This window comes from Solea solea, chromosome 3 (genome assembly GCF_958295425.1).
Source record: "Solea solea chromosome 3, fSolSol10.1, whole genome shotgun sequence".
Lineage (NCBI taxonomy): Eukaryota > Metazoa > Chordata > Actinopteri > Pleuronectiformes > Soleidae > Solea > Solea solea.
In genome coordinates this window covers 35,753,028-35,769,970 of record NC_081136.1, presented here as the reverse complement: position 1 = coordinate 35,769,970, position 16,943 = coordinate 35,753,028, and the positions used below count along the sequence as shown (strand labels likewise).

The window sequence follows — 16,943 nt, the reverse complement described above, 5'->3', positions numbered from 1 at the left end:
CAGGCCTGGATTATTTCACTCACACAAGAATCTAGAATTTTACACTAACACTTTTTGTTTGTTAAACTTTAAATTTCCCAACATACATGAGGATCAACTTCTTACATTATATATTAAATAAAATGTAATCATTTTTTGTGTCACAGTTTGCTATTTAAAAAGTCCTTAAAATATATTTAGAATATTTTAGAAATGGTGAAATAAATGAAATTTCAATTTTAGATTCTGAAATTTAAAAAATTCCACGAAATATTTTTTGATTTTTATTAAAAATATATATCTTTTATTTTACTTGTAGATTTAAAAATATTTCTTTCTATCATTTTTTTGGCGTTGGTTTCTCAATTAAAAAAAATCCATAAAATATTTTTTGATATGTTTTTGAATTGTTTAAAAAAAACAAAACAACATTACTACAAACGAATATTGCATTATTTTATTTAGTATGTTTTGCTCTCTCTCGCTCCCTCTCCCTCTCTCTCGCTCTCTCTCGCTCTGTGTGGGCGGAGCTACAGAAACACGGAGGTGTGTGTGTGTGTGTGTGTGTAACGTAGACGTTTTTTTCCTCCTCCTCACGGAAGCGACGCAGAAAAACCACTGACGGACACAGACGGAATAAAACGAACACGGACCGGGAAAAAGACAAACAAACCGGCGGAGGAGGCACAGCCGGCGGGACAGACGGAAGGACAGACCGACGGAGGGACGCGCACAGACGAACATGGGACTGAACTGAGCTTGTCCTCCTCTAAGTCTAAGCTTGTCCTCCTGGTAACAGCAGCAGAACCGCAGCCGAACCTGCGGACCTGAGTGAGGACAGGCGCAGGACACGAACATGGCCCACGTAGGCAACGGAGAGACCGGAGAGGAGGAGGTGAACACACACACACACACACACACACACACGGTATTATAATGGTGTCATATAGAAAACGAACATCATTTTATTTAACTGTGTATTGACTTTAGTGACGTCAGGTTCTTTGATAATATCGTACAAATACGATTTTTGTGTGTGTTTGTTTCTTTATTGTAGACTCAAACACGAAAATCGTACAATTTCATACATCGCTTTTCAACGTAAAACTGCACTACGTAACTTTTGAATATGAACAAATTCAACGCGTTACGCAGGTTTTTTCCAGCAGCTGCGTTATTTCGTTATTTCGGGACGAGTTTAAAAATTCCCCCCCAATTTCTTGCTGGTTCCCATTCAATGTGAATGAGAAGTGTTTCAGCCAATGTCTCCGCAGCGGTAAGGACATCCTCGGAATGTTCCAACTGCAAATGGAACGCGCCATAGCTATTTATGTAGGACACACAAAAACTGTCAATGGCCGATGACAGATGACGTAGCGTATGAGCTAATGCTAATGTTTGCGTAGTGTGATTTGATTAGCGACATGGTAGCAGAGTTACTAATGCTGCTGAAGTGATAAAGATGTTTTATTGTCCACCGTTGTCGGACACACTGAAGCTGTCAATCTGGTCTGACAGCTCCATTTGGACACGATGTAGCATATGAGCGAATGCTGTGATTTGACTAGCCGACGCTAGCGCCGCTTCCCGTTCAACGTGAATGACGTGTTTCAGTCGACGCTGGTTGAAAGACGTCCTCGGGAAAACTCCGAGTTCCAACTATAAATGGAACGCAAATCAGTAAAAAAAAATTCTCCCATCGCATGTTTTTACGTTTGAGTCTTGCCGTGACTCCGCCCACTCAACCTCTCCCACGTATATAGCTGTAAAAGTTCAGCGCAGGTGAGCTGCTGATCATCGTGTTTAATGTATCTGTGGAGTATAATCAGATTTAAGGGAGGAGATACTGTGTGTGTGTGTGTGTGTGTGTGTGTGGACAGGCACTTATGTAAATGACAGATCTGATTTCAGCCACAGGCTGTTTTTTTCCGTTCAGCAGAACAAACTGGAGAGAACACGAGTCTGAAACCTTTAAATCTGAAGGTCAACATGAACGCGATGGACGTGCGTTCACGTCGTGACGTTGAGCAGAGCTGAGTTTACAGCTCAGTAAATATGACACAGTTATATTTTAACCTCAGTGTTTCTCGTAAAGCCTGATGTTCCACCCTGGTTCTTGTTGTTTGGTCAGGGAGTGTCGCTCTGACAACTCAGGAACTCAGGAACAGGCCTGATTGAAGGAGTTTCTGGAGGTGATTGTGGGAGGTTCTTGAGGTTCCTCCATAGGTTCTTTGGATTTTCTACTTTAAGCATTTAAGCTGGAGATGGAGAAAAGGTAAAAACCCGCTCACGCTCCCACACCAAACCCCATAGAGAAAGTCAGTGATTTCAGCTTGCAGTGGACACAGGAGCTGCTGGTCTACTGCTGCCTCGTGTGGTCACTGTGTGTCACTGTAAAGTAAATCTGAGCAAAGGATTTCAAAAGCCGAAGTGACAAAATAAGACATTTTAACTTAGTGATGGAGGCAGCGGTGGATCAACAGCCCCTGTGTGCTGGGATGTTAAAATCACTGTGGGCTTTGGTGTGGGAGAGTGAGTGAGTGGTTTACACACTTCAGCGTCCTGTTAGAAAAGTCTGAGATAAAGACGCGAACGGACGTAGATTTTTAGCACTCGTACGACACATCGCTCTAAAGATACAAGCACGAGGTCGTCTCTTTGTCCCGGACTCACAAACGCCTCGTCCGTGGTTCTCGCTGATTCCCGATCATTTCATTACCCCAGGAATTCAGCTGACTATAAAAACGACCACGTAAAGACAGTGGGACGGCTGTCGTCCGTCTCTGCCCAGCAACAAATAACAATAACTCTATGTGTCGTCTGTTCCGCTAACACACACACACACACACACACACACACACACACACACACACAGCCCCGTCATCATGTCAGACGTGAAGGATAAAGAACGCTGGTTTTCACAGGTATGAATGGAATGTAAAGATATTTACTGTCGAGCTGATAATGATGAACAATATTTTACCACTTCATTGTTCTGATAATCAGACTCAGGCTCAGGAAACTCCACACAAGCCTTTTTCAAATCAACATCGCAAACTTTTCATTGTGGTTTTTTCGACAAAAAAACACATTTTATCACAAGATGTTTCAATTTTACGAAAGTTTTTGCAGAGCAAGTTAAGTTTATAACGTAACAACAAAAGAAAGTTTCTATTTTAAGTTTTTAAAGATAATTCACGTGGCAAATCTACGTACGCAACTCAAATTACAATCACCGTTTCTGTCGGGAAAACTCAAAATGTTCATGTTTTTTCGCCCAAAAAAATAACATTGCGATATATAGTTGTCAAATTTTTGTTAAAGTGCCACAAGGAGGAGCTACAGTTTTGGCGATCTTTTTTTTGTTTTGTTTTTTTCCCACTTTAAAATGTTTTGCAAAAAAGTTTGCGTGTTTTTTTCTTCACCTTCACGATTACACCAAATCTGTAAAATTCCCCTTGATTGAACTACTGCGACAGCTTTTCATCGCAATGTTCGATAGAATCGCATGTTGTCCGATTCTTCGGAAGTTTGTGAGAATAATTTTTATGTTTTTCAGATTTTTCCAGGAAAATTCTATCGTATTTTCTTGCAAACTTTTTTTTCCTCTGGAGTTTTCAGATTTTATTTTTTGTGTGAAGTGAGTTTGACTAGAAACACGACACTGTGCGTGTGTGTGTGTGTGTGTGGGGGGTTCTAACTAATTCATGCTGTCACAAGAGAAGCTCCTGTGTCCGTGTGAAACTTCACCCGCTCGTGTTTATTTATTTGTTTTTTTAAACTTGCCGACAAATAAAAACCTCATGTTTTTGTTTTTAAAATTGATGAAACTGGTGTGAAATTAGTTTCTAATCAGAAAAGTCAACAATTATGGACATATTTTACCGTAATCTCATATTTTATAAACACCAGATTACAGATTAATATGTCAATTCTGAGGTGAAATTTTGTGTTTGTGTTGTGAGTTCATGAGCTGGAGCTGCTGGTTAAACTGCACTCATTTATAACAACACAAACACACACACACACACACACACACACGCTCAGCAGGAGGTCAGTGTGTTTGTGAATGAGTGAGAGAGAGTGAGATGAAGGTGTGAACGGAGGACAGGAGTGTGTGAGCGGCTGTTAGCATGTAGCAGCTCGTGAAACTTTATTGATATGCGCGATAATGTCGTAAACTGTCTCGACTGACACATGTAATCTCACATCAACTGTGTGTGTGTGTGTGTGTGTGTGTGTGTCTGTGTGACCAGTGTGTGTGTGTGTGTCTGTGAGACCAGTGTGTGTGTCTGTGTGACCAGTGTGTGTGTGTGTTTGCAGCTGTACGTGATTATGTAATGAGCCACTGCTATTATTAGCCTTCTACTGAGGCTCCAGAGACTGTGTGTGTGTGTGTGTGTGTGTGTGTGCGCGCGTGTGTGTGTGTGTGTGCGTGTAAGCAGTGCTGTTGCCTCCAAGTTCACATGCAAAAATAGAAAATGTCTTGGATTGTGGTGTTTGGGGAATGAGTGTGTGTGTGTGTGTGTGACTGTGACTGTGACTGTGACTGTGACCAGTGTGTGTGTGTGTGTGTATTCCTGTCTCTCTCCATTCGTGTTAGCTAGCAGGACGTTTCACTGTGGGCGTGGCTAAGGCCTTGACTAGATTGCAACAAAACACAGTTTTTAACCTTTTGAATTTATTTCTTTTTAAATTTAGTAGCGTAAACAATGTTTTTGTAATGTGCCAACATTCAGCAGCAGCCAATCAGAGGCCAGATCATATTGATAATGATATTAACGATGTAACCAGACTGTTTCTGTGTTTGTAGGACTGCTTTGAAGACGCTTACGACCGCATACCAGCGTGAGTCTGCACACACACACACACATTTCACTTCTATTTTTTACTATCTTTTTTAATATAACTTCCTGTTTTTGTTTTTTTAATGTTTCTTCTTTTACTTGACCCCCCCCCACCCCCCCCAGGGCCTGTCACATGGACCTGCACACGGCCATCCAGGAAACTCAGTGTGCTCTCAACCTCGTCCTCAACAACAAGTTCTCTGAAGCCCTGGACCTCCTCAAACCATGGTAACCACGGCAACGCCTCGATGTTAACGCCGTCCTCAAACCGGGGGACATAAAAAATATCCCATGCAGTGATTGTGACGAGTATTTGTCCAAGAAAAAACAGAAACAGTGTGACTTACTACTGCGTGTGTGTGTGTGTGTGTTGTCATGGTGTGTGTGTGTGTGTGTGTGTGTGTGTTGTGCAGGTGCAAGGACAGCATGTACCACGCCCTGGGTTACAGCAGCATCCTGGTGATGCAAGCGGCCATGACGTTCGAGCCCAGAGACATCCAGACCGCCATGGCGACCATCAAGGAGGCGCTGCAGACCTGTCAGAGGTGAGGCGCCGCGTCGTGGCTCCGCCCCCCGACCCTGTATTAATGTGATTTGCATTCGTCACCGAACGTTTCACTTCCCGCAGGTTCAGGAAGAAGAACTCGGTGGTGGGATCTCTGTCCAGTCTGATCAACAAACAGTCTAACCTGCAGGAAGGTACGCGACACACTCAAGCCCCGCCCCCCCACCCTTTGCTTTGATTGACAGGTGAGTGGGCGTCATGTGACCGATGTGTTTGTGTTCACAGAGGAGATGCACGCAGAGATCTGCTACGCCGAGTGTCTCCTGCAGAAAGCCACGCTCACCTTCGTCCAGGTACCACTTTACTTTAGCTGCATCAATATATCCGCTTAATAAAATGTCTGCTGTTGTAACAATTTATTTTTACTGTCAACAACAACATGTGTATGTACATCATTTCCTGTCATTTTCACACCTATCTTTTTACATGTAGTAACTTCCTGTTACTTAAGAAAATTGACACCTCTCTCACCTCTCTCTCTATATATGTATATATACAGTACATGTGTGTGTGTGTGTATGTATATATATATGTTATTATATATAGATTAATAAAGTTTTATCTAATCTAATCTGGGTCTGACTCCAGTGAAATTCACTTTGTCTTTTTTAGTTTTTACTGAAACAAAATTAAAAGTCAAACCAAAATCCAGGAAAACTAAAATGATTTTTTATTATTATTTTTGTTTTGTTTCCAGGATGAAAACATGATCAGTTTCATCAAAGGAGGCATCAAGATCCGAACCAGCTACCAGATCTACAAGTGAGCCACTGATCCCGGTCCTAAACTATCCACATAAACCTTCGTTTAAATGTTTTGGTTTTTTTTAAAAACCATTTAATGTCTGTTTGACAGAGATTGTCAGAATGTGCTGAATGTCACTCAGGACCTGGCGGGCCAGTCTGATTCGTTCAGACAGTACGAAGGCGGAGTCAAACTTGGCATCGGCTCCTTCAACTTGGCGAGTTTTCTTTGATTTATCTTTTATATATAATCTTTTATAACGGTGTCTTCTCTCTCATCAGAGGCTTTTAAAGTAGTTGTTGATTTCAGTTCATTTCAAGTCGGTTTAATTCATATTTGGTGTAAAACCAAGCGTTTGTCTCGTTGATCATAATTAGTCTTGTGTCATCTGCGTATTGGCGAACCACAGATCTACAGTCTCAGATTCTGTGTGAGCAGTTTAAAGTGTATTTTCACGTTAATCTGAGACGTTTGTCTCCGTGTGTCTCCTCAGATGTTGTCTCTGCTGCCTCAGAGGATTTTGAGGCTACTTGAATTCATCGGATTCTCCGGAAACCGGGTTAGTTTTCCGAAGAAAAATCATCGTTTTCTTTCACAGTTTTGACGACTGACCCAATGAACGCTTGTTTCCAGCCACGTGGGACAATAATATAGTGCAGAGTTTTAAGTGTGAGTGTCCTGAAGGACGTCCTCACGGCTGTGGTCTGTCCCCGCAGGACTTTGGTCTGTCTCAGTTGAGAGAAGGCTCCTCCAGTCACAGTTTGAGATCCATCCTCTCCGCGCTGACTCTGCTTTTCTACCACACTTATGTTTCACTGATTCTCGGTGAGAAAACAGACATTTCATCACCGGAATCCTCTCAAGTGTGTTTTCAAGTGTTTTCAATAATGCTTATGTTGTGTTTGATAAGGAACTGGCGAGGGAAACCTGGTGGAAGCTGAAGCTCTGCTGGAGCCGTATCAACACAAATACCCCAAAGTACGACGAGTCTAAACACACTCGTGATTTAACCAAAATCGCGAGTGTGTTTTAATATAAACTCTCCTTTCAGGGCTCCATTATCCTCTTTTACTCTGCGCGCATCGCCACACTGCGAGGAAACTTCGAGAAGGTCAGAGACACATTCACACATTTTCACCACATTACTTAATGTCCTCAGTCCAAAAATGTCTTTTTATCTCTCAAAGTTTGACCAAATCACCATATTTTCTTACTTTCCAGAATTGTTTTACTCAACCAAAATTTGACTACTTTACTTAACGTCCTCTTGGTTCACAATTTTTTTCCCCAAATTACCATGTCTTTACTTTACTTTGGGCCTTTTTTAACCAACATTTGGCTACATTACTCATTGTCCTTTCAGTCTAAAAAAATGTCTTCTTATTTCTCAAAATGTTACCTTACTTTCAAAAAATGTTTTCCCAAGATTTGACCACCGTATTAAATCTCCTCATGCTCCAAAAAGGCCTTTATTTTCTCTATTTTTTAAATGTTTTTAATTTAACTAAAATTTGACTACTTTGCTTAACGTCCTGTTTTTTTTTTTCCTTATGTCCTTACTTTCCAAAAAACAAATCAAATTTACTTACCAAGGGTACATTTTTGACCAATTTTTGGACCAAATTACCACATCTTTACTTTGAAGAAAGGCATTTTTTTCAACCAAACTTTTGGCTACATTACTCAGTGTCCTCTCTGTCCAAAGAATTTTCTCTTTATTTCTCAAAATTGGACCTAATCACCAGATCCTGACTTTCAAAAAATGTTAGAAAAATGGTTTGTACCTAAATTGTACCACCTCCTTAAATGCTTTTTATTTTTTCAGTTTTGAACCAAATCACCATGTTTTCTTTCTTTCCAGAAATATCTTTCTTCAACCAAAGTTTGACTGCCTTACTTAACATCCTCTTGGTTTCTCAAAATTTTAACGTCCTTACTTCCCTCAAATGTCTTTTATTTTCTCAAAAATTTGAACACTTTTCTACAATTTTCCAAACCTTTAAAATTGAATTTGAAGAAAAATTTGAGCGACATATAATACAAATCTGTTTGTAAACACACACACACACACACACACACACACACACACTGACAGGAGCGTTGTGTGTTGGGTCTCAGGCTCGGTCCAGGTACGAGGAGTGCATCAGCAGCCAGCAGGAGTGGAAGCAGATCCACCATCTGTGTTACTGGGAGCTGATGTGGGCTCATACGTACCAGCAGGAGTGGCAGCAGGCGTATCGCTACGCCGACCTGCTGTGCAAGGAGAGCCGCTGGTCCAAGGTGAACGTTAATCCCCGAAATACTGTGTCGCAGTGTGTGTTGTGTGTTGTTCTGTCACGTCTCAGTGTCGTGGTTCAATGTGGACCTGGACTCCTCACAATCAGGAGGCTTCCAAAACTGTAGGGGGAGCTGTGTAGACTTAAAGGCGAAAAAAGACTCAACGGCGTCAGTTAAATCCCACAAATCTGAGCAATTCTGCGATTACAAGTGGATTTAAATGTTGTTTTTGTTTGTTTGTTTTTCTTCTTCCAGGCCATATATGTTTTCCAGAAGGCCGCCATCCTCAGTATGATGTCAGAGGACGAAGTCAGGAGGACGGGGGAGGACATCGTCGAGCTCTTCAGGTCAGTCGGCCTCCGCGTTTTTACGCTAAAAAAGTAAATGTAACGAGAAGCAGTGATGATCATTTTGTGTGTGTGTGTGTGTGTGTGTGTGTGTGTGCGTGTGCGTGTGTGTGTGCAGACAGGTGGAAGGTCTGAAACAGCGTTTGGCGGGAAAGTCGATCCCGACTGAGAAATTTGCCGTGAGGAAGTCACGACGCTACAAAGCTGCTAACCTCGTGCCCCTGGTCATCCCTGCACTGGTACACACACACACACACACACACACACACACGACTAAAATACCATTAATTTTTAGTCTTATTTTAGTCGTCTGAGATGTTTGAGTTTCAGTGTAGTTTTAGTCGACTAAAATGTAATTTGTTTGTCTTCTTCTTATTAAATGTTTCTCTATTAAGATTATTATTATCATTGTTATTAGTATTATTATTATTCATAACAATAATATAAATAATAATAAGGGTTTGAACTGTTTTGATTTGAACATTTTTCATTTGTCTTAATCAAATAACAAGGTATATTCAGTGAAATATGACACACTGGAAAAAAAGGGAAAATTATTAAAAAAGAAGAGAAATTAGGGTTTAATATCATAAGGGTTAAACATAATAAGTTGAAATATTTTCTGTTTAACAGGAAATGATGTATGTGTGGAACGGTTTCACCATCGTGGGGAAGAGAGCGGATTGTACCGAGGCTCTGCTGGTCACCATCGAGGCGGCCGAGGAGCAGCTACGCAACAACGCCAGTGAGTTTGGAATCATTTCAAATCATTTCAAATCATTTCAAATCCCAATTCCCAATCAAAACTGAATTCAGCACACAGAGCTGCTGAGTCATGAAACCAGAGCTAAGTGTTTTGGGAGATAAGGCTTTTATTTTTGTGAAAAGGCAACGTAAACACACAAGATTTAACCTTTTGAAGCATCTTTGTGAGAGTGTGACATACCGTTGTAATCATGAAGACTGAAATTAAATCAAATCTGAAGTCATTTTATTTTTAAAACTGAATTTTTTTAATCAGTTCATAATCTTTGACGATAAGAGTCATGATTTTTAGCATCTCGCTAACTCCCAGTCGTGTCCTTCAGACCCGTCCGAGTTTCATCCAGACGACAGTTGTCTGGTCCAGATGTTGAAGGGTCTGTGTCTGAAACACTTGGGCAGGTTACTGCAGGCTGAGCTGTGCTTCACACAGGTGCTGTCCAGGTAAAACACACACACACACACACACACACACACAGTCAGTGTTTATCTGCTGAAAGTGTAACGGCGGTGAGATAAATTCCTGTGTGTGTGTGTGTGTGTTGCAGTGAGAGTCGGATCAGATACGATCACTACTTGATTCCCTTCACTTTCTATGAGTTGGGTTTGTTGTACAAACAACAGGGAGACTTCGCGAAGGCTGCCGTCTTCATCGAGAACGCCAAGTAAGTCAAAAAATCTTTAACCCAAAAACTAGAAAAAATACTGAATTTTTAAGTTATCGTCAGTGTTCCTATACATAGTGTAATCACATTTCAGATTTTCTCATCAGTCACATATAAAACACAAGTCAAATGTGTGTGGTATGAGCAAATTTAGCTAGAAAAATAGAAAAACTGACAAAAATTGTTAATATTAATGTTCCTCATTTTTATTAACTTCTGCATTAGAAACTTTATTTAATCTGTATTGTTTGAAGAGAAAACTAAATCTGCCAATGGGATATAAGGTAATTGTGCTTGTCTCTTTCAGACTGTAATGTTCCTCCAATACAGGACAAAATTCTGTCAAAATTTAACAAAAAAATACCATACTTTTTACCTAAAAAAGTGTGTTTCTGTGCATTAGAATTCACACAATTTTTGTTAGGGAAAAAAATAAGAAAAATGTTTCCATGTTTTAAAGTTGTTTTCTGCATCAGGACGAACTACAAAGATTACTCCATGGAGTCCAGACTGCACTTTAGGATCCACGCGGCTCTCAACAGCCTCAAAGGGTCACCTGTCGGCACGCCGTGATCCTCCGCCGGAAACACCCACGCAGGGATTCACGCCACCTCGTAAACAAAGACACCAAAGGTGTGTCGGGATTTTTCTGTTCACTCTGTTTTTCCTTCACAAGCTTTATCTTATTTAATCTTATTGTCTGTGTATTTATTTTGTGAGTCGCTTATACGTGTGTGTGTGTGTGTGTGTTTTTGTTTGAACACACACACGATATGAACTCTTTTCTTTACTTTGCCTTTTTTTCATTTTTCTTGATGATATCATCATCACGCCACGCAAAACACAGCCTTCTCACCAACTGTGGCTTATACAGACACACACACACTCACTCACTCACACACACACACACACACACCAATGGCTGTAAATGCACACATTTATCAGCAATATAAAAGAAGAAGTTCTGTAAATGACTAACACTCTGTTCCCGTGTCGGGGAAAACGAAGCCGTACTTCCTTATTTCTCGCAGGCAGAGTTGTTAAATGAAAACGCTCGCGCTCATCGCGACAAATGTCACTTGGCTTGTGAACAACCACAGGATTTTTGAAGAAAAAAAAAACAAAATACTGTCAAATACTGTAAATTTGGTCTGAAAACAAGTTTGATCTGTGTCGCTGCTAGCATGACTACACTTTTTGCTGTAGCCTATTTTATTAGCACTTACTAGCACATCACTACGACAATAAATGCTACTAACACAATTAACTTAAACTAAACTTCACTGACTGCTACCATCATAGCTATGTCGTAAGATAACTACATTTCAGATCCTAGCATAAATATATTAGCTCTTCATTGTTTACATTAACTATTCAAGCAAAACCACCACAAACATTGCTACTAACGTGTTAAAATCTACTAGCATAACTTCACCATTAGCTATTAGCTCTTATAACTGCTACCATGATAGGAACATAACTGCAGTTAAAGCTACGAGCATAAATATAATAGCTCTTAGTATATTAGCTCTTACTAGCATAACGACAGTAACTATTACCGACATAACCACCACAAGCATTGCTACCAACATGTGTTGATCCTCCTAGCTTAACTTCACCAACTGCTGTCATGATAACTACAACCTCTGGTAGGAACATAACTGCAATTTTAGCTACTAGCGTAAATATATTAGCTCTTAATAGCGTACATTAACTGCTTGTGTAACTACAGCAACTATTACTGACATAACCACCCTAACTACGACAAGCGTTACCATAAAATCTGCTACTAACATACTGTACGTTAGAACCAACTAACGTAATGTCACTAACTGCACCAGCATAAACACATTAGTTGCTCCTAGCATAGCTGTTAGTGCTTACTGGCACATCCACTCTGAGGCTAACGTCATTATTTTTAAATACTACTAGCACAACTTTACCAATTGCTGACAACACAAAAATCACCACCACTAGCCAGAGAAGATGAACTGCTAGCATAACCACAACAACTAACTTCAGTTATCATAAACTACGAAATTGCTACTAATCTGTAAGCACCTACTAGCATTAATTCACTACCTGCTGCATGAACTCCTCATGAATTTCCTGCTACAAAGGAACGTGGTTGTTGATAAAGTTGAAGCAGCTCCGCCTCTGAGAAATAGTCGCATGCTTGAAACGTACACTCGGCCCACGTTCACTCAAACATCGGAAAGCGACTGAAACGTCGCGCCTCAAGCGTCTTTGCTAACGTTGTCACTGTTTGTAAGCAGGCGAGCCAAGGAAGACAACGACTATGTCTAATAAATATTATACGCAGCAGAATACTGATGAAGAGTGTCTATTTATGTTGTGACTATTTAAAAAAACGAGCACAATCTATGATCCACTCCCCGCTAATTCTGCGTTCCATTTACGTCGGAAGTCGGAGCTGGGAGTGAATTTCCACAGAGAAGTCTACATGCGGCAACGTGTCTACGAATAAAAACTAAACAGTACTGTGGGGTTGAGTTCCTTCCTGACCTCGGAAATTCCGAGTTCTGACTACAAATGGAACGCACCATTAATCCGGCATGTTTTTGTAGTTTGATATTATTTATTGCAATCAAGTTGTTTTTTTTGATGAGATATTTATAGAGATTTTTATGAGTGCCGTAAATGTATAATAATCGTACAACTTACAGTTAATTAAAGAGTTATAAAATGATCGAACAACAGAAAACAACGCGTAAACGTCGCCTTTTCTTCCATGTTTGAGTTTGAATAAAACAGCCTTATGATTCCTGTGATGAATGTATCAACTGAAAGACCAAATTATACGTGTCGAGGTTTTTTTTTGGTTTGTTTTAGTTTGTATTTCATACCTTTGAGTGTAACCTCCTTTTTTTCTACGTCTTTACTTTTTAATCGGACACTTCCAAACGGTTTGATTCGCCAAATGTGATGAATTAAAATTCAGGAGTTGTTGTTTTGTTTTGTTTTTTGTTCTAAAGGATTTGTCGCAATAAGCACTACGATGCTAAATCAACTGTTAATGCTCAGTGAGACTTTAGCAAAGGAAATAAAGAACAAGAGAACAAAAAAAGATTGAATATTTTTGATTGGTAGCTAATTAGGAAATAATATCCTTGTGTCTCCATTAGGGGGCGTCACGATCTCGACCTTTGAAAGCATAAGTGGAATCAAAGATTTAACCCTGTCGGTGATACGCTCGGTGTTAAAGGGTTATTAACCACGCCCCCTGGGCTAAAAGAGATTGAGTATTGAATTATGACGAAAATCAAATCAAGGATCTGGAGAACAGTGACACCTCTGGTCTCCATGTGCAATAACGCTTTAACTAAAGGGTAATGAGTTGTGCCTCATATTTTTACAACTAAAAATACAAATTATAAACTTACTATTCAGCTAAATGAAAAAAGTTTTGACTTAACTTTACTTGCAGTGTCCTCAATGCAACTTTAGGGAGCAGTCCTAATGATCTCATCTCGTAAAACATCGCAAACATGACGTGACCCTGTCTGAAGACTAAGCCGTCTCAACCAATCAGATAATATTAATAACTTATGAAGCGTACAAATGGCCAAGATGGACCCCCGTCTTCCTGTTGAGTCGAGGCTGTCCCGATTGAGGTTTTGTGAAACTTAATTTTTTCGCTTGCTCCATTTACGTTTCACCTTAGGGGGGCGCTGGTGCAACGCACAGGTCCGAGTGTTATGACAATACCGCATTTTCTCCACACCTGACATCCATGCAAAGTTGTTATGCGCGTTAAGCCGCTCAAAAATGAATGTTTATAATAATAATAGGAACGTGTCAGTAATGCGATGTTTTTGTTATATATTTGTTATATAAATAATTCCAAATAGATTTTTGTGCTTATATTTTAGCATGTATCAGTTTTTACTGTTACTGTAAAACGTCAAATTTTGTCGCATGCTGCAATACACCTGGAGACGACACGTTTATAAATGAACTAACTTATAACTTATAAAACGATTCTTAAACTGCAGCTATCAATAAACTTTTCTTTGCATGTTTTATTTTGACTGTACGTTGTCTGTATCACCACGGGGTGCAATAAAAAGATTAATTTATTTTAACGTCACTTTTGATGTCGTTAAATGTTCATTTCTTGAGTCGTCTCAACTTAATTGTTTTAGTTTTCAAATGAGCACAAAAAATTAAAATGTTTGGATTGTTCGATCTGAATGTTCCAGAGTAAAATCTAAACACGAGACATTCCACTTATATAAAAACTTAAATTCCCTTATAATTAGGTTTTTATGTAAGAGTTTTTCTAAAGATAAAAAATATATACATTTTGAGAAATTCCTCAATATCCGAAAAAATTACATAAAACTATTGAACTCACTGTTTCTGACATTTTGAAAAAATATGTAAATAACACGGTCTAATTTAAAGAAGATATTTTAAGAAATACCCAAACAAGCTTTTTTCCTTTTTTTTAGCTGAAATTATAACAAATATGTAAAATGTGACGTTAACCAAACAATTTAATTCCAAACCTCCTTAATTTTGCGTAAACTTAAATAATAGTTTACTTACAAAACCCATCATTTAATGAATATTTTTAAGTTGCTGACAAAATCAGTTGGTTAGCAATGTCAAAGCTAACTACTAAAGTGCTATTTTCTTTTGTAGCTAACCCAAATCAAAATTTGTTTACTTAAAAAAACAAACACATTTAATCTATGTTTTTCAGTTTGAACAAAACCACTTTAATTTAGCTTAGTGTGAGCGATGTATTAAATGTTATTTTAGCTGAAATCTTTCCTTCGCCTGAACAAACAAGCTAACTGCTAAAAACATCTCTGACATTTGAGGAAGTTTTACTTTTCTTTTAAATAAAAACTCCTTTTTTAACTCATGTTACGCTCGAATGTGAAACGTGTGCAATACATCTTGATTTTAAAAGCCATAATTATTTAGTTCATTGTCCTCAAGGTCATGTGATCGTCTCTTCCTGCCTCTATGACGCGTCCGTCACAAAAAAAAATGTTTTGTTGTGAAATAAAGTTGTGTTTTTTTCTCCGCATGTTTCCTAACTGGCAACTTTGATCTTTACTTTATTGTTTAGTTTAATCTGATCTTTGCTTTTATTGAATTCTCATTTATTATTGATGTGAAGATAATCTGAAGTTTCTCCAACCAAATAAATGAATCGACTTCATCTTTGACTCTCCTCCCTCTGCTTTTCTGCTTCTGTTGTTAATTCATTGTTCATTATTCTGTTGTTTATGTGAATATAAGGAAAAATTCATCCATTCAGCACAAAAACAGTTGGAAAAGTAAAAAAGTTTTTTTTCATTATGAATGAAATAGACAAAAAGAAGTTTGTTGAATGCAACTTTTAGCTCTGCAGAACTTCTCATTCTTACTTACTTTTTTAACATTGCAAATTCACAAATTACATATTTTGTTATTTTGCTTAATTAAAAAAAATACAGTAAACAAAAATGCTGTGTTTCTGTGATACATATATACATATATGTACATAATTATTTAGAATGAAGTACTAGGTTTTTTATATTTATTTCTGCATATTTTTATTTGTGCAATTATTTATTAGAATAATGCTGAAAATTCAACATTGTTCATGTTATTGATATATGGATGTGATTACACTTTCTGACCACTAGAGGGCAGCATATAATAAATGCTTGTGTGTGTGGCGTGTAACCCACAGCATCATCAGGTTTTTTGTTGTTTCTAGTGATTGACGAGCAAAACTCCTGTGTGTTTTTAACATATATAGCAACAAAGTTTAGACGCCTTTTATCGTGTCAGAATATACATGACAACAAAAAACTGCATACATACAGTATTTTCTGGATGTGTTCCAGTAAAGTAAAATTAAAATAATTATCTCAATTGTCGTTATAGCATTGCTAAAACAACAACTCTAATAGTGGCCTAAAACTTTTGCACAGTACTGTATATCCTGAGTTTCTGTTATTTTTGATATTATTACGATGTATTTTAGTGTTTTCATAGTCAACATGTTGGGTCACTCAGACACACACACACTCATGTTGACTGAATGTTTGTTTACTGGATGTTGCATTCGTGGTCACGTGAACGTGTGGGGAAACCCAGTTCCCAGTCATATGAGACGAGAACAGTGTTTTGTTTTGTTTGTGACATCATGAGTTTTCATACTTCAGTCATTTTCTGTCAAAAAGTTTGGTTATTTTCCCATTTTCACCCATTTTATTTCCAAATAATACCAGTATCAGTAAACCACTCACTCTCCCACACCAAACCCCACAGAGAAAATCAGTGGACGAGTGTCCCCAAACCTGGTCTGAGTCATAGTACATATTGATTCTGAAATTGTCTTTTATTGATACACAGTCGATCATTAACGCGTCTGTCCGAGGGTCATGCGGTGATGCTGTGCTCTTTCCCACAATTCAATGCTCTTAAATGTGACCGGAAAAGTCCAAAAAAATGTGACCGTAATTGACAAACGTCCCCATAAACTGAGACACTGGGACATTGATTTATCAGCTGCGTAACGAGGACCCTTCAGTGGACAAAAGTGGACCACAGAGATGCCCACATGACCCCCGTGTGTGTGTGTGTGTGTGTGTGTTTTAACTGAAATCACTGTCATTTCCTGGCATATTTTCTGCCGACTCATCAGGTCACACTGATGAGACAAGTTAATGATTGACAGATTGATTGATTGATGACATCAGAGGACGGAGGACATATCAGGTGGCCAGTT

The 16,943-nt window shown here is 38.9% G+C and overlaps 1 protein-coding gene across 1 annotated transcript; it reads left to right on the top strand.

Annotated features, from left to right (window-relative positions):
• Nucleotides 1-770: 770 nt before the first annotated feature.
• LOC131456333 (tetratricopeptide repeat protein 39B) lies at nucleotides 771-15,383 on the top strand. Its single transcript, XM_058624598.1, has 19 exons — nucleotides 771-874; nucleotides 4,793-4,827; nucleotides 4,950-5,054; nucleotides 5,240-5,371; nucleotides 5,455-5,525; nucleotides 5,617-5,684; nucleotides 6,089-6,153; nucleotides 6,247-6,352; nucleotides 6,629-6,694; nucleotides 6,852-6,960; nucleotides 7,046-7,113; nucleotides 7,187-7,246; nucleotides 8,254-8,415; nucleotides 8,668-8,759; nucleotides 8,878-8,998; nucleotides 9,393-9,504; nucleotides 9,848-9,965; nucleotides 10,070-10,186; nucleotides 10,663-15,383. Exons 1-19 carry the CDS (start codon nucleotides 836-838, stop codon nucleotides 10,757-10,759), a joined length of 1,743 nt encoding a protein of 580 aa, XP_058480581.1. The 5' UTR covers nucleotides 771-835; the 3' UTR covers nucleotides 10,760-15,383.
• Nucleotides 15,384-16,943: the final 1,560 nt, after the last annotated feature.